The following is a 26,312-nucleotide window of genomic DNA, read 5'->3' on the forward strand; positions in this document are numbered from 1 at the left end:
TTCAATCATTTTAAAACATTGCAATAAAGAAATTACTGCCACTCGTCCGGCGGTGTAGTATTAAATTTAAAAGTAATTCTGTTAAATTTCAGTCATTTTAGAACATTGCTATAAAGAAATTATTGCCACTCGTCCGGCGCTTGTAGTTTTAAATTTAAAAGTAATTCAGTTGAAGTTTCAGTCATTTTAAAACATTGTAGTAAAGAAATTATTGCCACTCGTCCGGCGGTGTAGTTTTAAATTTAAAAGTAATTCTTGATTATTGTAGTTGAAAAGTGAGGACGCCACGAAATCCAAACGAAGATCCATTTTGCCAATGGGTAAAAATATCACAGCATAAATAAAGTGTAAGGTTTGTCACGTTTTGAGCATTATCCCTTATTTGTCTATATTAGTGCAAAATATCGCAGATTGTTATTTTTTAGATAGCATCATGGCATGCTTTCGGAGTCTTCCGCTTTCATTTGTTATTTCCTTGGTTAAAATTTAAATTGAAAGAACGCGTTTTATTGAAAATACTACTGGCGTTCGAAATGGGCTGCAGGTGGTGTAGAGCAGAACTCTCTACCAATGGCAACACTTCACGTGCTTTCCCCATTAACCTGCGGAGAGTCATAGAGGAAGGAAGTACGTTAGTTTCGATCTTGATTTTCATATAGATTAAAATCTTTTAAGTTGAAAACTATATGGAACTGAAAACAACATTAAACATAGTTCTAAAGAAAAGCATCGCGGAAATTTTAGCAAATATTTTTATTAAATAAAAAGGAAATATATTAAGAAAAGGGAAAATATCGCAGTACATTCCTATACAACTGAAAAGACTTGAAACCGGTCTCTCCCCAGATGGCGTATTCGAGCGTTGCGATCACCAATAAGTAAATGATGCACTTTTACAAGTTTTTTTTACGTAAAACGATCGCAAGCTTTTCGCAAGAGAATATTTCACCAATCAGATTCTCATTCTTCCTCGACTAACATCGAAAACGGAACTTGTAGCTTATATGGTGAACACCATGAGGAAAAATGCAATTTTGGAAACTGGGGAGTGGTTAAAAGGTTTTTTTTTGTCATCATGCTTTTTGGCGTTAACTTTTAAATTTTTAAGCAAAATAAATTTCCAAAAAGGGAAAAAATATTCCTTTAGAATCATTAACTGTACATTTAACTGTTTACAAACAGTATTGCGTAACATGGTAACCACCGACGTTTGTGTTTAGTTTGACGTTTTATGTAAAGAAATGTTTTTATAGTAAAAAAAAACTATTTTATACTTAAATATACTGAATTCATTAAGACTTTTTTACACTCATAATGAATCGTGATTCGTCTGTTAACCGTGTTACTCACGGATCCTATGTACAATTGAACACTTTTGATGAAAAGGAAAGTGAATTAGCGCAAAATCATACGGCTTCTGCAGCTACATTTCCATATCAACGGTATTAATGAACGTTTTTGATTAATCCATTCTTTATTTACTTCACTTATCGTTTGTTTATGTACTTAATTACAGTATAATTGTCTTTTGAATTAAAACTACAGTTTAAAGTTAAATTTACAATTTAGGTTAAAATTTTTGTTTTCAAATGAATGTGGCTTTGATGTAAAATAGGCTATTACTTATATATTCTTTTTCTTCTAAATTTTTTATGAAAAAAAACATTCAGTTTTTTTTATATGAATTCTGAAATATTTGAAAAGGTTTGATTTAAAAAAACATTAATTAGTATTTTAGCATTTTTTTTTTTTACTAAAATAACACTATATTATTAATAAACATGTGTGTTTAATCTTTTTAAATAAAGTCAATTTAATATTCACATTTTTATTGTTTTGCTATGTTCCGTTAATGTAGAAATTTAAATGAAAGTATTCTATGGAAAGGTTTACTAGTTAGATAAAGAATATTTTTTTTGGTATTTATTTTTCAAGCTGGAATATCAGTGAATAATTTTTCAAAAAAATCAATCCAGCTATGAATATAGGTTGAGTGTACAGTTTTATATTAATTTGTTAAGTAGCAACATGTCTAATTTTCTAAATGATAAAAATAAATGTCTAAAAGATGAATTAAATTTCTTTCAAATTAATTTTTGACTCTCCAAAAGTATTTAATAACTTCTATGAACTTTCATGTGATATTGAATCTAATTTTATATCTTGATAATCACAGAGATGATTGTGCTCTGGAAAAAATCTGGATTTTTCGCCAATTATGTTCTGGAAATCCAAGGTCCAGAAGTTTCAAGAAATTATCGATCACATTTATGTATAAATATTCATGTATATTTTATTTAAAAATATAAGAACTAGAATTTATCTTTGTCATCTCTTTCATTTCTAAATATTTTTTTCTGGTAAAATAATAAATTTAATTCGAGATAAAAGTAAACTTAAATTTAAATTATGCTGCATATAATTTTTTAGAATTTCATGTTGTGAAAATATCAATGATTTAAATTTATAAAGACATTAATATTTTGACAGGGTGCGTATTGTTTTTAAAAAGTGCTTAAAGGTGCTTATTTTTGATTTTTAAAAGCCCTTAAAGGTGCTTTTTTCCATGGATGTTTTTAAAAGGTGCTTAATTTTCCCTTTTCCGAAATGTGATATTTTTCCTTAACATGTTGATTTTTCGCCACAAATTATGCAAAAGGACATTGTCCTATTCAAGGTTTTCACAATTAATTCAACCCCAATCTATTTCGGCGCACCGCCGGTCTGTAGTGTACACCATTTGTTTTATATTTTTGATCAGTGCCGTTCCTGGCGGGTATGCAGCGAATGCCCCACACGCAGGCGCCCAATTTAAAAGGCGCCAAATTCAACTATTCGAAGTATAAGCATAGTATATAGGGGCGCACAAAATTATTCTTGCTCGCAGGCGTTCGCCACCCCAGGAACGGTACTGTGTTTGATTAAATACTTGCGGGTCCCCACTTAGGTATACCAAGCTGGATTCAGCGGTAAAGATTTTTGACTCTCATGTGCAACCCTGCTGCTTTTTGCAAGATATTCTCAATTTCAGACTTCATTTCCCGCCCTCTGTAATAGAATTGAAAAATCTCTCACCTTTGATCACTTTGCGGGCGGACCGAACNCCCCACTTAGGTATACCAAGCTGGATTCAGCGGTAAAGATTTTTGACTCTCATGTGCAACCCTGCTGCTTTTTGCAAGATATTCTCAATTTCAGACTTCATTTCCCGCCCTCTGTAATAGAATTGAAAAATCTCTCGAATTTTTGCTGATTACGGGGACCAACTGAACATAGTCAATTTTTTTTCCTATTAATGATAGAAAATTTTATTTCTCTTATTAATTTCATCGTTTGTGATGCACCATCATCTTCGTCACTGTAAATAAAACCGGATAAAACCATCAATTGTCAAAAACTTGCCAACCTTGTCTAATTATGATATTTTTCAAAGAGCTTAAAAATATTTTTTGAGTGCTTAAAAGGTGCCTATTTTTTGTTGATAAATTTGACTACACACCCTGTTTGAAATGCGTCATAAATGATTTTACTTAAGAAATTTTGAGGATTTTTGAGTTGGGCTCACAATCACCCCTGTAATCAAAGCAATAGTAATCCTAATAATCAAGCTGCCCTCAAGGGAGCAAATTGACATTGCAATTTTAGATAACAGTACAAATTTTTTTTTATTTTGTTGTAATATTTTAAATAATTAAGTTTTGTAACTAAAAATAGTTTTGGGAATGATTTTTCACATTTAAAGTAGATATTTATTTAAAATTTAGATAAAATTTAGAGATTAGATTAAAGATTAGATTAAAATTTCAAATAATTGTTAGTAAGGGGTGGGGACATTTTTTGATTAATTAATTCATTCTGACAATTTTAATATTGGGAAAGTACTCATGTAGCAAGTGGTTTCATTGTCATTGAGCACAAGCTGCATATCTTATAAGCTTTATTTTTGGTTTATATTATATTTTTGTAATATTTGGTTTCTATTATTTTTTTAATTATCCTCAATTGCGATATATAAACACTGTTACTTGAGAAAGAGTGTGCTTTTTGGCAGAATTTTGAATTGAACTGTAACAGTGCATCTGTAATACATATACTCGTTTTGAAACACGACACAGTGTTTTTTTAAAATGAATCACTTGCATTTCAATATTAGCGTTGATCACCATTATGTGATACAAATATTATAATAGAATATAATGTGAAATTTCCTATTTGTGTTTTCTTTTAAGCATTAGGGAGAAATTTGTAAAATTTTTCTGCTATTTTGAACATTACTGTCCATAATAGAATTTTTGCAAAATTTTAAATTGATTTTACCTGAAAGGGGGCATCTGTAATTTTTACATTTGCATTTGTTTACTTGAAAACTGTTAAGACATGTCACCACATTTTTATTGCAAGTTTTAAGTATTTATTGCAAGTTTTTTAATTGCTTTATTGAAAATTTTTAGTCAGAAAAAATGTTGATTTGAAGCGTGAGTTATGCTGTGAGAAAGCAGTTTTTCTAGAATCAAAAAAGAGTGGTATTTGTGTGTTTCTGAAGCGAAGCTCAATCAATAGGTATCTCCTAAAAGAGAGAAGTCCATAGCACGGGGAACAAGAAGTTAGATTTGTGCTGCTTAGTAACTCAAATGTAGTGACATCTTTCTTAATTTCCTCCACTGAACAGTTTACGTTTATTATGTTGAATAACTAAATTGATCCATGCTGCTTTATTCTAGAAGGTGTTAGGCTTAGTATGGCATTGTGATGATCAGTTGTGAATTGCAAGTTTAATCTTTAAAATCTACTGTGACTGAAAGATGTTGTGGTGAGATTAAGAGGTGTACCAAATTAGGTGTCGTCAAAATTATATCACATTCCTAACATGACTAAAACCATAAGAAATGGGGCTAGGTGGTAGGCTTAGAGCCTACATATCCAGGTTAGGTGATGTGTGTGTTACCACCATGTAACCTTAAAAATTGAAGCATGACATACCTTTCTTTTTGTATCAAGTACTGCCTCTTTTGTTTACCTAATTTAGCTCTCATTTTTCTTTTGAAAGAAAAGAGAAAAACTGGACTAGCACAAACATTAAACACTATTAACAGGCTAAAAAATGTATTTTTGAAAAACTCATTTTCTGATTGGTTTCAAAACGGTTCAAGACGTCGTGAGTTCGATCCGTAGACTTCTCCTGTATAGTAAATGGTGACTGGTGCACGCTAAATCTGTGGGGTCACAGAAATCCTCCATGTTCTCCTAACAAATTATACTTCTGGGGGTATTGAATTGAAGATTGATCGTTCTCTAGTTCAGATTAAATATACGATCTGCTTACGGTTGGATGTTGTGTGACGTATGTATGTTGTGTCCGGATCATTCTCACAAATGTTTTCCTGACCATCGCCAATAGCTCATTGTGAATCTTAAATAATAGAAAGGTTTCAAAACGAATTATTATTTTTTATAGTTTGTAATGAATGCTTACTAAGAAATAAAATTTTTCTTTTACTTAAAATTAAATACTTTTTTCAAAGCTAAACACTTTTTAAATGTTCTATGCATTTTAAATGCATATGTTTTATGCATTGTGCTTTTCTAAAAACATTTTTAATGTTCCACGTATTTTAATGCTGAAATGTTTGTCAGTTGTTTAAAATTGAAGGAAGAAGTAAATCTCCTCTATACAGGGAAAAAAAATTTTCCACTGTTTTTCTTTACGTTGAATCGAATGCGATTAAATTCGAGGTGTTAGAAGTATTTTTAGTAGTTATTAAGGTTTTATGTATAAAAATTACAATGTTTCATTAGTATTTCAGTTAGATGAAGGTTCGGATGGACTCAGGATTCATGATAAAATTTTCATAAACTTTTTTGTTTTTTTAAAACATATGTTTGGTAAAGTTATTAAGCATGTAAAATTAATTAATGTAATTAAAATGAATAAATATAATAATTATAATAGATTGAGTATAATAATTAGAATGTAAAATTTATTAATTAATTGTGTTAGAAATTATATAACGACTAATTTCTTTGTTTGACAGCAAAGACCTTTGTATCTCGGGCGAACTTCTCTCTATTTATTCACGATCTCTCTATGTTAATTTTTAAGCCCTGAATCGAATGAAACTAATCACAGAGAGAACCAACTAATGGAATTTATGAATATAAATATATTTCAACACTTTTCTTCCTAACTATTTCTCCTATTATATTGGATTAATTTACAACTATAAGAGGTTAAAAATTAAAATTAATAACAACTTTCTATAAGAGGTTAAAAATTAAAATTATTAAAAGCTTTCTATAAGAGGTTGAAAATTAAAATTATTAACAGCTTTCTATAAAAGGTTAAAAATTAAAATTAATAATATACAATTTCCATGCTTACTTATCTGTCCAAAATTTTTAAAATTCCTATTAAATTTAGAACTATCATTTGTGGATCTAATACTTACTTAATTAAGCCTGGCATCTCTAACTACTTAAATAAAATTATTAGCAATATTATTAAAAGGTTTTTCTTGAATTATCACTAATAATCAACTTATTTTAAAATTTATTGAACAAAATAAAATTAAATCTATTGCGATGTTTGATTTCCAAGATATCTTCATTAGCATTTACCTTTCTAAACTTAAAGTTGTTCTTATGATTATAAAAATATCCTTAATTGCGATTTTGATTATTGGGGAATTCAAATTAATATTTGTCATTTTAATTACATTATTTGTTATTGCATTTTTGTTTGTAAGCACTAATTTGTCAAATTAATATTTGCCATCTTCAATGAAAAACATATCTTTATTCAAGTATGTCACAAAGATCTAATTTTTCATCTCTTTTAACTAACTTATTTTTCACTATTATGAAAAGAAAAGAAAAATGCTCTTAATATTAAATTTGTTTTTAGATTTATTGATGATTTAATTATGTTAAATTTTCAAGATTACATAATTCTGTTAAATAATATTTACTCCAAGGAATAAATCTTGCTTCATAGTCATGACTATAATATTAATTTTTTGGATTTAAGTATTAAAAAGAAGAAAATATCTGTATTGTTGACCAAAACGATTTTAAATTTAATATAAATAAACTAATGACATGGAATTCTAAGTTTTCTAAAAAGCATTTATTTACATTCTATTTTTTTATCAAATAGAATTAGAATAATTTGTAGAAGAATCGAATAGAATTAAAAAAAATTGTAGTTATGTTTATTTCTCCAAAAAACAAATGTTCAAACTCTACCAAGTTTTGATAAAAATAAACAAACAATGGATATCTAAACAACGTTATTACTTATTTTAAGTTATACTCATTGATAAATTTATTAAAAATTTCTTAATTGACTACATTTATATTTTAACTGTGTGCAAGTCCAATCTGGTGAAATCCGTGGCAAAAAATCTGCTAATATTTAATAAAGAATATTTTTCAATCAAGTTTTTTTTTTCAATAAATGTTCATAATTTCTCTGAAAATCATCGGAATTAATATTTTATAATTAAAATTCAATCCTATTAATAATAAGCTTTGAATTTCCCAGTGTAATATTATTACCCTTGTGAAATATTTACTTTGTGGGCCAATCCACGATAACTAACAAATCAAAGGCGTTTCTGTAAATCAGTAAGAATGCGCCATAACAAGCATCCCGCTCTCTCTATTTACGCTTTTATTTTCACATTTTGTAATCTTGCAAACTTATTACGCAAATATTTTAAATAATTTTTGAAAGATTCCGGTAAGTGGAATTAAAATTAAATTAGCTATTCAATTTACATGTTACATATTGTGTTTTATTCTTTATTTTTCTTCAATTTTTATTTTCTATTTTTTGCTTGATTTGTTTTGTTTTGTTTTGTATTTTTTTGCTTAGTATGTTCTTTTTTCGTTTCAATTTTTTTGGTGCACCTCACACTATTGTATTGATATATTTTGCTTTGGCTATATTAATAACGATCTATTAAATTAAGTAGAATGAGATAGGCCGGGCATGTAGTGAGAATGAGCCCAGAACGAACAGCATTGAGAGTCTCTAATGCAACCCCCTCCAATAAAAGGCCAAGAGGAAGGCCCGAAAAGAGATGAAAGGACTGTGTAGATGAGGATTTTGCCATCCTAAAAGTAAAGAACTGGAAAACAATTGCTGGGAGAAGGGCAGAATGGGAAAAGCTTCTGAGGAAGGCCCAGGCTCACAAAGGGCTGTCGTGCCAATGCTGATGATGATATTAATAACGAAATTAGAAAACACTTTTTTTTTGCAGATATAATCGTGTGGGCTGATGCGAAACGATTATGTCTGAAACGATATGAAAAGATATCATGTTTTTTCTTTATTTTTCCCCCGACTTTTTAAATATTTTTGAAAAACATTTAAATTTTTCTTCTTTAAAAAAAATTTCCCATATTTCTTTCTTATTTTGTAAAAATTACAGAATANAAATCCAAAAAAAAAAAAAAATTTAAAAAAAAAAAAAAAGAAAGGATTAATAAATATCCATTGAAAAAAAAAGAAAAAAGGTATAATTTTTTCATCAGCTCGCACGATTATATCAATACAATAGAGTGAGGAGCACTCAAAAAAATTTTTCGAAACAAAATAGAGTACATTAAGTGATAAATATCGCGTAAAAGCAGAAAATAAAATGCAAAGAAAAAAAAAAAACAGAACAAAACATAAAACAAGCAGCGAATTCAAAGAAACGTACATGAACGGGAAAATTTTCAAGAATGATTTAAAATATTTTGGTCACAAGATGGCCAGATTACAAAATATGAAAACATTATTCTGTAACTTCAACTTTTTAACTATTCAGTAATTTTTTCCATGTTTTATCTGCATTTTGAACTTATTTTATGATTTTTATGTAGTTGCAGCTTATGCGCAAAAAATAAAACTTATTGAGGTTCTTAATTTTCTTCGTTTTTCTCTTTGTCCTTTTTGTATTTATTTGTTGTGATATATATATATATAAGTGNATCGAAATAAAACTAAAATTTTGAAAATTGATCTTAAATAATTAAATGACATATTCTGATCTCAGACGAGGCAAGGATCTAAAAAGCACTTCAGTAAAAATAACAAAGTGCTTCAATAAAAAAAAAGGCAAAATCACTTCAATAAAAATAACACGAAAAAACCTCAAGTACTTATTAACAACTTTTAAAGAAGAATCTTGCGTTTTAAGTGGTCCTATGAAATTTGTAATGCAGAAATCTTTGAAAAAGCGAAACAGAAACCGATGGATCTGGAAATTAAAAAATGTAAATGGAAATAGATAGGACAAGTTCTACGTAAACCAGAAAAATTTAAAGTAAAACAAGCTTTTGATTGGAACCCTCAGGGCAATAGAAAAAGAAGAAGACCTAAGAAATACTTGGTTAGAACGATTGTAAACGAATTGAAAGCTAGTAGAAAGACGTGGGGTATATGTGTATAAATAGACATTTCATGTAAACCTTGACTTCTTTTGTTATTCAATTTATAAAGTAATTAAAGAAAGAAGCATTTGATTGGTTAATTTAGCACATTGATTCTTTTTAATTTAATTTAAACCAAATTGGTTTCCACTAAATCGGTGGTTTCCAACTGGCGGCCCGGGGGCCCCGCGAAGCCTTTTTTGTGACTCGCGAATTAAAATATATTAGTTGTCATTTTTTTGCGGACAATTCTCGTAAAAAATCTATATGGGTTTAAAATACTTTTCTCGTTAATAAAAACCTAATTTCTTCGTTTCTGTGAAATTTAACATACCATGGTGCAAAAAAATTATTTCTCAGGTTTTGCATTCAAGAAAATATTCATTCAAATACAAAAATAATCATGTATGCTGCTCTTTTTTTATTTAATTTTTTTCGTATTTTGTGAAGATGATTTAGCATGTGCGTATCAGAAATTTTCTCGAAGAAATTCTCCGATTCATCTTTTTGAAACCACTCATTTTGTACAAAAATATTTAAACACACATTTGTAAATTTAAAATGTAAATATCTATTCTCTGGTGGTTGCAGCAGAAAAACTTCAATTTTCTCATTGAATATTTTGTGTGCTACTACGTAAGTTTTAATACAATTAGATATCTGTTGCACATTAATTGTTTAATACATAGGTGCTCACTTGAAAGTTATTGCAGCCCGAATTTTTACTATTTATTTAATATTTTTAAAAATATTATTAATAACAATTAAATATTTTTAAAAATCTACTTCTTATTTTAATTTGTAATTCAATACTTTTGTTTTGTACTACTTGATAAAACTCCGACAGAAATATGTATGTTCCTTCAAACATAAGAGTCCAAAAAATTTTGATGAAGTTGCGGCCCGCCATTTGATTTGTGTTTTTAATTGTGGCCCCCGGCCTCATGTAAGTTGGAAACCTCTGCTCTAGATAGTTTGAAAGTTGTCGGAGTTTTGTTAAAGAATAATTTCTTTTGATGGTAATAAATTCTGTTTCGTTTAAGACACAATTGAAGTCATCTGTGTTGTCCTCAGGCACCGAGTTAACGATTGGCGATAACTTGTGCTTGTAACGATTAGGTTACGATTGAATGTTGTTTTGTCTTCCAGCACAGTGATCCATTTAAAATGTTTTTATTTTCAATGGCAGACATAAAAGACAAATTTGTAGCTGAGAACAATACAAAGAAAGAACAAAAAACGGAAACAAGAGCTACAAAAAGAAAGAGTCTATAGGTCATTAATAATGTATAATCGCCGGCCAATAACGTTCCCAGGTGGATGAAGTGCAGGGCAACGTCTCAGATAGTTAGCGTCCATTTCTTCTTGCAGGTTACATAATGTGAGCACTCTAATTTGTCAGAATTCTGATTCTCTGATTAAAAATTCACTGATTAAAATTTCTATTGTTGTCAGGCATAAAGTTGTAGTTGAAACTGCGTTCTCTAGTTATTTGAAATTTTGATAGTGATTAATTCCATTTGGCGATAATATGACGATGCATTTTGATTGTAGCATTGAAAGAAAGAATAAAACCTGTATCATTATCAGCAAGACTAGGATAGCAATATAGGATGATAAATGCATTTTTGACACTTTTTTTTATATATTATTTTTTATAAGGCATTCATTATAGTTTTTTTTGGGGGGAGGGGTCATATTTTAGATTTTTTTCAATCTTTTAGTTAAGATTACATTATTCATTTTAAGAACATTTTGCTTATGAATTTTTTTTTCCTTTATGAATTTGTGTAAATTTTACATTGGATTTGATTATCTTAAATTTCTTTTCCAAACAAGTGTCGATGTTTAACAGAGTTGTTCAGAATTTGCTTTTGGATTATGTACAAATTTTTAATTTTGAGATTATCAAAATTATATGATAATACATAATACAATTATGTTATTGTAGGTTATAACTAAGATTTAATAAATTTTCAAGTATATATTGCCATTTTATTTTAATCATAAATTACTTATTTATTTCAATTATTACCTTATTTTTATTAAGTTTGTAAATATAAAATAAAATTTATAAATTTTTGAAAGGAAATTGATTTAAAAAATGTTGTCGAATTTTTTTAAGGGCATTATTTTTCATTTAAAGTGGTTTTCGCTGGCCGTGCATTTAAAAAAAAAAAAGTATTTTTAGATAATCTGCCGTCACCTTCTAAGAGAGCGAAACTGTAATCGAGATATCCTTTAGTAGTATGAACGTTGTGACATCATTTTTATTCCCCTCTCCCCGGTATGCAATTATTGTTCTTCACCTTGGACTACTAAATTGATCAGTGCGAAAGGCCTTCTTTGTTGCATCAACACCATAGCCTGGTGGAGATTTAAGTGCTCTGTCTAGTCAGAAACTGGTCGAGATATCGATTTGCAAGCTTTCAAACATGAAAGCGAGTCAACAAGAACGTGGTTATAATTGTATAGGGATATGTTTGCAGGAATACCCAAACTCTTTTATATAATATGTATCACAAAACCTAGATACCTACCTTGAAGGAATTCTAAATATCTGAATAACAAAATCTCCAGTCACAGTCATATTTGATTAAAATATAAAATGTTTTTATCATGTTCTCGCAGACTTTCACGAAGTCTAAGTTGTCAACAAAGCACTGTGCAATCTGGTGATCCCTTCATAATGGACTGCTTTTTCACGGCATGGATTGCATCCTATGGTCCAGTTGCATCGATCATTGACTGGAAATGGTTTTGTTCAGTTGCTTGGAGACCACCCGTGGCCATTCATAGATTTCATGTACCCAAACAATTCTGATAGATGCCAATGCCACGGAGCCTTAATTGTTCGCTATTGATTTGAAAAACATTCTGGAGAATTCCAGCGAATAATTCGGGACATTTGCGGGATATAATCGAGAGGTGCACAAAATCATGCAATTATGTACAGCTATTGATACTGCATCGCTGAATATTTCCGTTAGAGACTATATCAAGTTGCTGCACTTTGTAGAATGAGGTCACCTCCGTCCGTATTTCACTTAAGAATATTTTGTTAATAGGTGAATCGTAATAAAATGAACGATTACCTGGATGGACAATAAAAAATTATTCATGAGAAGTAATTTTAATTAATGTAATGATTACCTTACATCATATAACAGTTGAAATTGGCTATTATATCTTTAAAAATGTAGGAGCTGGATTTTAGAGACGTTTTTGCATATTCTAAGAATTTTAAAGTGATTATATCTATTCCTTTAAAATGATCCGAAATTCGATTTGAAAATTTTCGTTTCCATTAACCACCAATAAAACACAAGGCAATAAAAATGAAATATTTCACGTAAATAAATCTTATTCTAACGCTATGAATAGGATCGTTTGCATGGAATATCAAAACAATATTTTAGGCTTATTACGTAAATGAGTCGCTAGCCTTTTTATTTCGCAGCTTGCTATCGGTGTTTTATCACTAATATGTGTTCCTTCTTATCTTTTTCTTTTGTTTCCCGTTTTGTGATTTCGCTCTCTCTTATCTCTGAACTTTTTCTGATCACCGAATGTGGACCCATTAGCTTATTTGATTTCTAAGATGGCTAAGATTCAGCCGGAAGGCACTCGACTCTTCAGCCGTAATGATCACGCACCTGATTTCTATACATATGGAACTATCAAATACGAACCGCTGGAGCCAAAGCCAAACAGGTAAACGCCTCTTTTCATTTCATGCTGTTGTCTCTCCCCCTCCCCCAAGAGGCTCTCTCTACCAGCGGTTCTCATTTCCGCTGCGGCTCCTATTTTATAAACAAAATTCATCGATGGAATTTGTGGTATTATTAACAGGGTATCTGCGCACCTGGAAAGTCATGAAAAATCGTAGAAAGTCATGGATTTCTCTATTGAACAAAATTTGTCATGAAATGTCATGATTTCAACTATTTTTTTTAAAAAAAAATCATGGGTTTAGGTAGCCGAAAAATCTCATTTTTAAAATGGAATTTATCCCCCCCCCTCCCAATTTCACAGTGTTCCGATGTTTCCAAATATCAAAATCCCCACTCATAGTCATATTCTATTAAAATATAAAATGTTTTTATCCTGTTCTTTAAAAATTATGGTGTTTTTTTTCCTTCAAAATATGAAAGAAAGAACATCATTTCTAGAGCGAATTATCTTTTAAACTTCTATGATCTCAGAATTTTTTATTTTTTTTATTTTATCAATTTAAAATTTTAGTTTAGGGCTTTTTATGTTACACTTACTACTTTAAAGAAGAAATAAAACAGCTTTAACTAACTAGTATTTAGTTAGTTGCTTTTGTATTTTTTTCAGCCATTTTATTGCTTCAACTCTTTCTTTACTCTATTTTTGAAGTTTGAAATCAATAAATATGAAGATGTAGAGTATAACAGTTTTGGTTATACCTATCATTTCAATTAATGTTATTATGATGCTTTTTTAAATTTATTGTTGTGTTTTTGTCGGAGCAAATAGTCACTTCGGTAAGTCATGAGAAATTCTTCATGGAAAGTCAGGGATTTGAAAATCTCAAATGTAGCAGATACCCTGAATTAATTAAAGAAAATTATTTTAAAAACATTAAGTTTGAAAAATGAATTTTCTTTTCAGCGTCTCATCCATCTTAAAATTAGGTTTTATATCGGTCACTTGAATTCGCTTATCGTAATCAGCGACTTCTAGTCTAGTTGTGAATTTGTTTTTTAGTGTCTGTGTTACTGTGAATGACCAAAATTAGTGATTGCTGACAATCACATAGTCGGTGTGGTAAATGTCCGAAAGCCACTGCCCGGTATGTATTTAACCGGTATTCCGAACAATGATGTTTCTTCTAATCTATCCTCAGCAGATAGTAATATCGAATAAAATATAATAATATCAACGGATAAATTAATATCAAACTGGGTATAATAAATATTTCGGGATATAACAACTATGTGATTGTTGACATTCTCTTGTTTGTGGTCATTTACAGTAACTTATAAAAAATGACTAAAAAATAAACTGAATTAAGAGAATAAGCTGTTGTAAATGCTGAAAATAGTTACCAGGGCGACATTTTTCTGGATTGTCGAATTATTTAAATGAGAAATACCAATGCAGCTTTTTTTTTTTAATATATTGTTATTAGAAAATATCTATTTTATTGTTATTTTTATTTTTAAATTTTGTTCTCTCTTTTTTCAGTTGCATTTTGCTTTTAAACAAAATAGCTGAATAAATACGAAGTAAATTGACATTTAATATCTACAGTTATTTACAAGTTAATATAAAATATATACATTCATTATTAATTTTATATCCAAATATATAGAACTTCAGGATTGTAATTATAATTGCGTTGTCTTAGCAACGCGCTGTTTACATTTGTACAAAATGAGATACAGATGCGGCTTATTTTACTGGCCTTGCGCACCGCTCATTAACACTCGACATCTTTAAAGGAAATAAAAATTCAAGCATTATATTGGAATCAAAATGAAACCAACAACCAGATGATCAAACAGAATTCCATAAATTAAATTAAAAACAATGGAAGAAAACGATAAACTCATTCTTTGGGCAATGAGTATGTAATGCTTTTTATCACAGCGAGGCGCTGTAATCATTTTGTCCGAAAGTGTTAAGAGTGGAAGGAATCTCTTTATAGCATTTCTTTGTGGTAAGCACCAGATTTCTGTCCATTAAATTAGAACTATATTAATAGTTTACTAGGAAAACCCTTCCAGTATGCTTGTCGTATTTAAACTATTATATTTTTGTAATACAATATATACAACGGTATTGCAAATATATACGTAACTATAATATATTGGTAATACCGTTGCTGCCAATTCTTTTATATTTTCCGAAATATTTTAAATTTAAAGCTATAGCGACACTTTTGCTTTTCTGTTTAAATCTTTGATTTAAAAATTAGGTTTAAAATGATTTTCAGCATCGTTACACAGGAATAAAACATTTATAATAATGCATAATAATCGTCCGAGGGTGTTATTGGACTATGGCAAAATATAAAAATATTTTTTCTTTCGATTGATATTTCAAATTTTATTTCACTACCACTAAAAAAATCAATCTTAGAAGGAATAAAAAAAGTTGGCAGCATTTGTCAATGGGATAGCACAGCACTGACATTATCCTGAAAAGGGGGAAAAAATTGAAGTTAAAGTGATTGTCCTCGGTAGTTTCAGAGAAATAACAAAAAATTTCATCTAATGGCATCAGAGCTGTCATCTTAACGCTGTATTCTTCTTTCAAAATCTTTGAAAATTTTAATTTTCAGTTCTATTTATTCCATAGCTTAATCTAATCGTTTGTTAAAATAGTTATGTACAGGTAAATACATGTCAGTTATTAATTATTCTCAATTTGATTGATGTATGTATTTAATGTATGGAAAATATTTTTCAAATAAAAGAGATGGCCAGTACACTATATTAAAGAAAAAAAGAGTCGATTTTGGATTGAAATAAAAATTTGGTTGAGGTTTACAGCTGGTCGCCACTCTTATTTTTCCGATGTAAAACCGGAAAAAAAAAAGACTTGAAAGTGAGATTTTATAATAAGGAGAGATAGAATGTGTACAGTGAAACTCCAAAAATACAATCCAAACGGCAGCACTCTAACCAAAAATTTTTGAAATTTTTTATTCATTAATTTATTTTTTTAAAAAAATGTCAAAAGACAGGACAATATCGCGTTCATTGAATAAAAATTACAATATATATATATTAATTTTTTAATATTGCTAGTTTTCTCAAAATTCTATTGAACTTTTTAAAGTACTTCTGTGTTATTTATTTTAGAATAACATTAGGGGCACACCAACCTCAACGTTGTAATTTTTTTTTGTTGCTCTTGTTGATTATTATTACATCCTAGTTATCCAATGAAACGATACTAAAATGCACAAATACACATCTGGTTCCTTAAAATTCGATTACGATAAAACGGATCATTTCCCCATTCCAACTTCATGCCCAGATTCAATCTCAACTTTTAAAGTTTAATTTTTGGATATTATTAAAACTCAAATATTATTCGCCTAAGAGATTATTTATCAATAGTGCAAGAAGTTTATTCTTTATAGTGTCTTATCATGGTTTTTCCATTGTCTTTTCTCGTTCTTTGTTAGGAAAGAGAAATGAAAGTTCCATTATAAAGTTTTATGAAGTCGAAGTAAAATTTTAAAGCTGTAAATTCTTTGCGGAATTAAACTTCCGGGCATCAACGCTTAGTTTAGAATACAAATGTAGAGATAGATTTTTATTACAAAATAAAATGGAGGATGCCTAAAGAATGTGGTTAATAATAATTTTTGTTAATTATTTGGCTGTTTTAAGACATTAAAATGTATGAAACAGCGGGACATCTTGTAGAATATTATTCCTCTTCGCGGACTCTCTTTCGTTCAGTTCATGATTCACTACTAGAACTCCGCATAGTATTGGGAGTACAAATTAGTNATATATTAATTTTTTAATATTGCTAGTTTTCTCAAAATTCTATTGAACTTTTTAAAGTACTTCTGTGTTATTTATTTTAGAATAACATTAGGGGCACACCAACCTCAACGTTGTAATTTTTTTTTGTTGCTCTTGTTGATTATTATTACATCCTAGTTATCCAATGAAACGATACTAAAATGCACAAATACACATCTGGTTCCTTAAAATTCGATTACGATAAAACGGATCATTTCCCCATTCCCAACTTTTGCCCAGATTCAATCTCAACTTTTAAAGTTTAATTTTTGGATATTATTAAAACTCAAATATTATTCGGCTGAGAGATTATTTAGCAGTGCAAAGAGTTTATTCTTTATATTGTCTTAATACAAATTATCATGATTTTTCCATTGTCTTTTCTCGTTCTTTGTTAGGATAAAGAAATGAAGTTCCATTATAAGGTTTTATGAAGTCGAAGTAAAATTTTAAAGCTGTAAATTCTTAGCAGAATTAAACTCCCGGGCATCAACGGTTAGTTTAGAATACAAATGTAAAGATAGATTTTTATTACTAAATAAAATGGAGAATGCCTGAAGAACGTGGTTAATAATAATTTTTGTTAATTATTTGGCTGTTTTATAACTCATTTAAATGTATGAAACAGCGGGACATATATAGTAGTTATCTTGTGGAATATTATTTCGCTTCGCGAACTCTCTTTTGTTCAGTTCATGATTCACTACTACAACTCCGTGCCCTTCCATATTACTGGGAGTACAAATGAGTTCGGTCCGTTTTCAAAAGATGGTCCTGACTGTTATGAATAGTGACAGCTGGTTTTGGTGGTTTCAGAGAGGTTAGACATCTGTCTATAATATTCAATTTATATGGCTTTGAGTTTCATACAAAACCCATATTTTTAATTTGTTGAATATGTCAAATTTTGTGGTAACTAAGCAGCATTTGAGGGAGGTTTTCTGTTCCTGCTTTAATTTTAGGAAAAGTGCAGCTGAAGCTCCTCGAATGCTTGTAGAAGTTTATAGTGACAATGCTCCAGCTGATAAATCATGTAGGGAATGGTTTCCACGTTTCAAAAATGGTGAATGGCGTTGCATACTATGAACTGCTACAACCTGGCGATTCCATTACGGGTGATCGATATAGGCTACAATTTATTCGTTTGAGCCTTGAATTACGAGAAAAACAGTCGGAATAGAGCAAAGACATGCCAAAGTTAATCTTCTGCATGTTAAAGGTCGGCCTCATGTCGCAAAAGTCGTAAAAAATTAGTTTGAAATGCTCAAGTGGGATATTTTACCGCACCCGCCGTATTCATCGGACATTGCTCCTTCTGATTACTGGTTGTAACGACGGATGCAGCATGATTTTGAAGGTCACCGGTTCACTTCTTTCGCAGAAATAAAAAATTGACTCTTAACTTGGATCGCCCCAAAAGACGAGACATTTTTTCGAGATGGAATTCGAAAATTGCCTGAGAGGTGGGAAAAAGTAGTAGAAAGCGATGGACAATACTTTGATTAATCTGTTCATTCATTTTGCTCTGAAACAAATGCATTTTTAACCGCAAAATAAAACGGACCGAACTAATTTGTACTCCCAATAAGTATTGGAAAGCTGTTAGTGCACATTTAAACCGAAAATTTTTGGATTTTTACATTTTCTCATTTTTATGGTCATTTTGTGTTTTTAATAATCTTCGAAAATTACATTCAAATAGTCCCAGGTTTAGCTATTTTATCATAATTAAATGAGACTTAATGTTAATTTTTTTTTTGCGTATTTTGCTTTATTTCGAGAATTTGTTAAGCGAATCGAAACATTTNCCGAAAATTTTTGGATTTTTACATTTTCTTATTTTTATGGTCATTTTGTGTTTTTAATAATCTTCGAAAATTACATTCAAATAGTCCCAGGTTTAGCTATTTTATCATAATTAAATGACACAAACATTTTTGCTACATTTATAAAATTTGTTTATCCATATATAAGTCGATGCTATAATAATAATAATAATTTTTAATAATTATTTTTTTTTATTTAATAAGAGTCTAAAACATTTTGAATTGTAAGGTTGTTTAAATCATTCATTTTAAAGAATGTCACAATACAAAATTTGTAAGAGGAAAAAATTGGTTTTAAAATATAATGTTTTCAAGCACTCTTTAGGAAACCCACTTAGGACTCGTCTAAAATCATCTTTTTTGAACTAGACTTTCAAAATCTAGCAATTGAGGCAAAAACATCAAAACCAGTTTGATTGCTTGAAGATGTTCAAAACTTTTCCATTAGTCAAAAAAATATCTTCCATCAACAGCCATCTTCATTATTATTGTTTGGGAAAATGCTGCTTTTGTGCCCGAATTGTCTAATTTTAAGTAGTGCATTTGAATCCACAATGACTACTCGCATTTTTGAGTTGTAAGTATTTATTTATTTATTCATCATAAAATGTTTGTATTTTCGTCAGGTGCATATGCTCTAGGCGTGACACCATCCTGGTGGGTGTTGTGTTGACGTTGGCATTTGTGTTGATCACCACATCATTAGTTCTGGGTCTTCCACAAATAGAGGTGAACAGAGAACGTTACTTAGACACATCATTCCAAGCCTCATCATCCCCCCTCCTAACTTATCAATCGGCTGCCCTCCTCACAGATGGACAACCCTGTGCTCCTATCGGAAAGTAAGTTTTCTTCAATTGTTTTCTTTCTTTTTTTTGGTAGGTGGTGTCAGGTACGAAGGTATACTTACAGGTTGTTTTAAAAAGCCGTTGCCTGATTTCAACTTCCCATGTATTATTTACACTGGTGTTTAATGTTAAGATGACTTTTTTTTTATACTATTGTTATTTTAATGTAAAGGGCGTCATTGTCCAGTATATATTTGATCATTTTTTTTCTTTACATTGATGTTTTTTAAAGCTTAAAGTCATCGCTCAGTATTCCTAACTCTGATTTATTTATTTTTCTTTAAATTTAAGGGGGCAAGTATTACCTGCACTTGCATTTTTTTCTAATCTAAATTGTAAAATTCGTAGCAAACGAAGAAAAAAAATACAGTTCTTCCCAGTCACTTTAGTAGAAATATCCAAGCCAAATGCTGAACTATGTCACTTGACAAATATAGTTTAATAAATCTCCGTAATTTTGTGGCAATTAGTTGTTTATACTACTCCTATTGAATATCCTTATTCTTATTCTATTCGGCAGGTAGGTGGAGTGTATAGCTTTATTGTATTAAAATAAATAAATAAATGTTACAAACGGCGCAATGCTTTTGAAATCTAATTTGTTATTATATAATTGTTTTATTTATGTGTTATTTCCGATTTCCCTATGTTGAAATCGAAAATAAATTCTGTCTTAGAAAAATTCAGAAAAAAATGTAGACCTGCATACCTTAACTGCAAAAGGTATGATACAATTCACTTCCCAGGAGGAAATTTGGATTACAAGAGCCAAGTTTAGCACGTTTGTTGTTATGCAATCTAGCTTCTCTTATGGTTTCTTTTTCAGGCAGACTTCAAATTATCTGTGCAAAAATCAATCACCTGTTAATAGTTTATTCTAAAACTGACAATCTTTTAAACGTAGTAACAATTAAAAAAAAAGCAATATGTAAAAAAAATAAGAAATACACTGATTGCGCAGAAAACAAAGAATTAATTCTTAACCATTTTCAAAATTTGTTACATAATTCGTTTACAGATGACGTTGCTTACCGATAAACACTTCAAAGCCGTAACATGACAGACTATTCCATCTGGAGTGTTTGGTCTGTGTCACGTTGTTGCTGCAATTATGGTCAGTTTGAAAACATTGTATTTGAGTTCTCCAGTCAGCATCATCATGTGTTGACGAGCGTTGTTACAGGGTGAGATTTAATAGTGAAGCAGAAGACAGTAAACCGTTACATCATGTTAAAATTCTTACTTTTAAAATTGTAACCCACTGCATAATTAAAAAAGTGGATGTAAATACTGCTTTAACCCTTCATGGTCTTGGAAGTATATCAAGTCTACTTTAAATCAGGCAGAATTTCAATAATGTCCATTATAATTATTAATATATATTAATATTTATGACGTTTATAAAATGATAAGAATAAGTGATTTGTTCAATACCGCTTATACGGTGGTCTGTTAACCTTTTGCTTACGGCTGTTACAACATGTGGACCACATCTGATGGTGCACCGTAAGCATAAGGGTTGAGGATTAATATCAGTAAAGTATAACGTTAAGCATTTAGAACGATAAACCATCGAAAAATAAATTATAATAATCATAAACTTTTCTTATCCAATTGTTTTAAATTCTTTGAATTATTTCTAAAAAAAAAGTTTGCAAAAGTTTTTTCCAAAGGTAGTCATTAAAAAAACAAAAAAGTAGCCGCCTTTTCTACTTGTAATTTTCACGTATTTTTTCACTCTCTTATCTGTCAGAAGGAAGAAGTTCGAAATAAATGTTGTAATCTTTATAAACAATGGGAAATTTTTTTTTAATCTGCACGAGTTTTTCCCAATTCGATTGTCTTTGTTTATATAACCTTTTTCTCTTCATGTCAATTAAACAACACAATAATGGAAGTCTTTTAACAGCCTTTTGTTTATTGGATTGCTTTAGAAGGCACCAGATGTAGTAATTCACCTTGATTAAGTCATTTCTGGTCTAATGATCGTATTTTCACCTACCACATTTCATGACTAAGTCTTAATGGTTTAAAAAGTTGACTTCAACTATGCTAATTATTAATTTAGGTACGAAATCAGACGGAAGATAGGACGCCGATAGTTTTGTCCAGAGAACAATCTAAAGTTAGGGATTCTTAATGTTAGAGATCCTTTATGCGATTTTGTTCATATCTCTAAAAATAATTGCGTAATTTAAAAAAAAGAAAACTTTTGCATCAACTTATGAAACTTGTTTACTCAAAAATAATCTGGCGAAGAAAATTTTTTTTTTTTAAATTATAGTTCAACAATTTTTATTATTTTATTTAAATGTTATAGAAAAAGTATGAATTGTACGGCTTAGAAATTTTTACATCATTTTAGAATACATCATTTTTGCATTCATGCATTTAGAATGCATCATTTTTCCGTAATTTAAAAAAAACTTTTGCATCAAATTATGAAACTTGTTTACTCAAAAATAGTATGACGAAGAAAAAAAAAATTTTTTTTTTAATTATTGTTCGATAATTTTTACTATTTTATTTAAATGTTATCGAAAAAGTGTGAATTGTACGACTTAAAAATGTTTACATCTTTTATATTAAGTAATTTTCAATGACAAAGTTGAACGAAATCAATCGAATAGTTTTGGAATGAAATTTTAAAATTGCGATTTGTTTTTAGTAAATAAATTCAAAACAAAAGTTTTTCAAGGTGATATAATCTTTTATTTATTTACAATTGGGGAGAGGAGTAGTCTAAAAGTAAAATTATTCACATGGGGATTTTAATAACTGCTAAAGTTTTTAATTAGTTGATAGTTAATGTGTCAAATATTTCTTAATATTTTGAGAGGGTTCTGCTATACGAGTTCCCTTGATATTATTCATTATTATAATTCTCCATTATTATATTATATTTATCTTTAAATAATTATGTGCGATCTCTGATATGTTATTTTTGACAGGAGTTTTTAAGTTATGGCTGGGTTTCCGATAAGTGTGGAAACTATTAAATATTCCGAGATATTGCATCAGATGATAAACTATGTGTGTGAAATATTTTTAAAAGTTGCATCTGATGATTCTGAACTCAACCCGTCTTCCCTTTGGGTGTGGGGAGGTACTTAAATTTTAAATAAAAGCCCTCACTTTCTTTTTTTTAATCTCAGAATTATCTCCAGTTTAATTTGTAGTTTATTTCATTTTAAATTGCAGATGTCGTTAAAATTGTTTAAAATAGAGATATCCAATGCTGTACTTGGAAAAAAAAATATTTGGGGGAACTCACCTTTTTATAGGGTATGTGTGTCATGTTGTCAGGACATTGTTAGCCTCAAAAATGATCCGTTTAAATTACTTAGCTTTATTGATAACAACTATTGTAAAAAAAAAATTNAGTGATTTGTTCAATGCCGCTTATACGGTGGTCTGTTAACCTTTTGCTTACGGCTGTTACAACGTGTGGACCACATCTGATGGTGCACCGTAAGCATAAGGGTTAATATCAGTAAAGTATATAACGTTAAGCATTTAGAACGATAAACCATCGAAAAATAAATTATAATAATCATAAACTTTTCTTATCCAATTGTTTTAAATTCTTTGAATTATTTCTATAAAAAAAGTTTACAAAAGTTTTTTCCAAAGGTAGTCATTAAAAAAACAAAAAAGTAGCCGCCTTTTCTACTTGTAATTTTCACGTATTTTTTCACTCTCTTATCTGTCAGAAGGAAGAAGTTCGAAATAAATGTTGTAATCTTTATAAACAATGGGAAATTTTTTTTTAATCTGCACGAGTTTTTCCCAATTCGATTGTCTTTGTTTATATAACTTTTTCTCTTTATGTCAATTAAACAACACAATAATGGAAGTCTTTTAACAGCCTTTTGTTTATTGGATTGCTTTAGAAGTGGAAAGCACCAGATGTAGTAATTCACCTTGATTAAGTCATTTTTGGTCTAATGATCGTATTTTCACCTACCACATTTCATGACTAAGTCTTAATGGTTCAAGTTTAAAAAGTTCACTTCAAATATACGAATTATTAATTTAGGTACGAAATCAGACGGAAGATGGGAAGCCAATAGTTTTGTCCAGATAACAATCTAAAGTTTGGGCGACGCTGTTCCACCGCCGTGGCTTCGCCACAGGTGCCCACTGGGTAACGAAAAGAGAATTAGCAGTTCCGGCACTTTCTGTGGCCANAAAAAAAAAAAAAAAAAAAAAAAAAAAAAAAAAAAAAAAAAAAAAAAAAAAAAAAAAAAAAAAACAATCTAAAGTTAGGGATTCTTAATGTTAGAGATCCTTTATGCGATTTTGTTCATATCTCTAAAAATAATTGCGTAATTTTTTAAAAAAAATAATAACTTTTGCATCAACTTATGAAACTCGTTTATTCAAAAATAGTTTCACGAAGGAAATTTTTTCTTATTGTTGTTAATTTTATTATTTTATGTAAGTGTTATCGAAAAAGTGTGAATTGTACGGCTTAGAAATTTTTGCATAATTTTAGAATACATCATTTTTGCATTCATACATTTAGAATGCATAATTTTTTTTACAACATTTTTGTGTAATTTAAAAACTTTTGCATAAATTTATGAAGCTTGTTTACTCAAAAATAGTTTCACGAAGAAATTTTTTTTTTAAATTGTTGTTCAATAATTTTTATTATTTTATTTAAATGTTATCGAAAAAGTGTGAATTGTACGGCTTAGAAATTTTTACATCATTTTTGCATTCATGCGTTTAGATTGCATCAGTTTTTTTACGTCATTTTTGCGTAATTTAAAAAACACTTTTACATCAATTTATGAAACTTGTTTACTCAAAAATAGTTTTACGAAGAAAAATAATTTTTTTTAATTGCTGTCCAATAATTTTTATTATTTTATTTAAATGTTATCGAAAAAGTGAGAACTTTACGACTTAGAAATTTTTACATCATTTTATATTAGGTAATTTTCAATGACAAAACGCCTAATTTGAACGAAATCGATCGAATAGTTTTGGAATGAAATTTCAAAATTACGACTTGTTTTTAGTAAATAAAATCAATACAAAAGTTATTCTAGGTGATATAATCTTTTATTTATTTACAATTGGGGAGAGGAGTAGTCTAAAAGTAAAGTTATTCACATTGGCATTTTAATAACTGCTAAAGTTTTTAAATTTGTTGATAGTTAATGTGTCAAATATTTCATAATAGTATTTTGAGAGGATTTTGCTATACGAGTTCGCTTAATATTATTCATTATTATAATTCTCCATTATTATATTATATTTATTTATACTCCCTCGCTTAAATAATTATGTGCGATCTCGGATATGTTATTTTTGTCAGGAGTTTTTAATTTATGGCAGGGTGTCCGAAAAGTGTTAAAAAAGTGTCCGAAAACTATTAAATATCCAGAGATATTGCATCAGATGAAAAACTGTGTGTGTGAAATATTTTTAAAAGTTGCATCTGATGATTCTGAACTCAAGCCCTCATCCCTTTGGGTGTGGGGTGGTATTTCAATTTAAAATAAAAACCCTCACTTTCTTTTTTTAATCTCAGAATAATCTTCAATTTGATTTGTAGCTTATTTCATTTTAATTTGCAGATGTCGTTAAAATTGTTTAAAATAGAGGTATCCAGCGCTGCAGGTGAAAAAAAAAATATTTTGGGGAAACTCGCCTTTTTATAGGATATGTGTGTCGTGTTGTCACGACATTGTTAGGCTAAAAAGTGAGTTTTTTAAAAGTGACAAGCTTGAATTATAACAAGTAATATAAAAAAAATTACTTAAGTCAACAACGAAACATTTTATTTTAGTTACTTTTTATTGAATAATAATAAGTTTTTCTCCCATATAAAACTAAAATTAATGAATTAAATTTAATGAATGAATTAATATTTGAAAAAAACTGTATTAACATCAAGTGTTATCACAAGTTTAAAAATATGTATTTGAAGTTGAGTTGAAGAGTAAAAAGTATTTTATAAACGATTGAAAATGTGAACAAGATATAGGGAAGGTGTGAACTAATAGTAGGAATTGAACAAATAATTTTAACCCCTAGCAACACACCTGTGTTTAGCTTTTTTCCGTCCTTAAATATTTTATTTTATTTTATAACCGTCGTTGAACAGCCGACCCAATTTCATAGGTTTACGACTACTTACGTTCAACTCCGTAGCCTTGTAATTTTGAACCAATCCAGAAGACAAGGAAACTCCTGGATCAGTACCCCCAGAGGTATTGATTTGTTGTGGGAACATGGAGGACTTTGAGACTCGACAGATTTAACGTGCATCAGTCACCATTTACTACACGGGGAGTCTTGGGCCGGCGAGGATATTTTATGTATGCTTGATAAACTTAACGATTTGATTAAAATCAGTTCGGAAAATATCAGAAAGCATTTTTTCAGAGGTGGCCGCCACCCTTTTGAATACCTTTTATAAAAATATTTCACCCCTGTTTTTTTTTTTAACCTATTGGCAGAATGGGTCTTGGTTTTGATTTGATGGCGTCCACACACTTTTCAACTGTGCTCAACAGTAATAGTAAACAGTGCGCATGCGTTACTATGGCGACCGCTGTTGTTTTTATTTTCACCAGCAGTCATTCTTAATGTATTTACATAATAATAATTTAAAGTATTTTGATATTCTTTTTAATTATTAACGTATAATGACTGTCTTGACGGTTATTTCAATATAAATATGAATACTG

General features: G+C 29.5%; 1 protein-coding gene across 2 annotated transcripts in view; it reads left to right on the top strand.

The window, feature by feature from the left end:
• Positions 1–1,165: 1,165 nt before the first annotated feature.
• Positions 1,166–26,312, top strand: part of LOC107444127 (scoloptoxin SSD14) — a 48,583-nt gene continuing 23,436 nt past the window's right edge. The window contains exons 1-2 of one of the 2 annotated variants that reach the window (XM_016058209.3): positions 1,166–1,442; positions 19,384–19,599. In XM_016058209.3, coding sequence (XP_015913695.1) covers positions 1,315–1,442; positions 19,384–19,599 — 344 coding nt within the window. In that variant the 5' untranslated portion in view covers positions 1,166–1,314. Of the gene's footprint in view, positions 1,443–12,942; positions 13,132–19,383; positions 19,600–26,312 lie in introns of those variants that run through there. The other variant, XM_016058210.3, reaches the window with a different exon arrangement.

This window comes from Parasteatoda tepidariorum, chromosome 2 (assembly GCF_043381705.1).
Source record: "Parasteatoda tepidariorum isolate YZ-2023 chromosome 2, CAS_Ptep_4.0, whole genome shotgun sequence".
In the NCBI taxonomy this organism is placed as follows: Eukaryota; Metazoa; Arthropoda; class Arachnida; order Araneae; family Theridiidae; genus Parasteatoda; species Parasteatoda tepidariorum.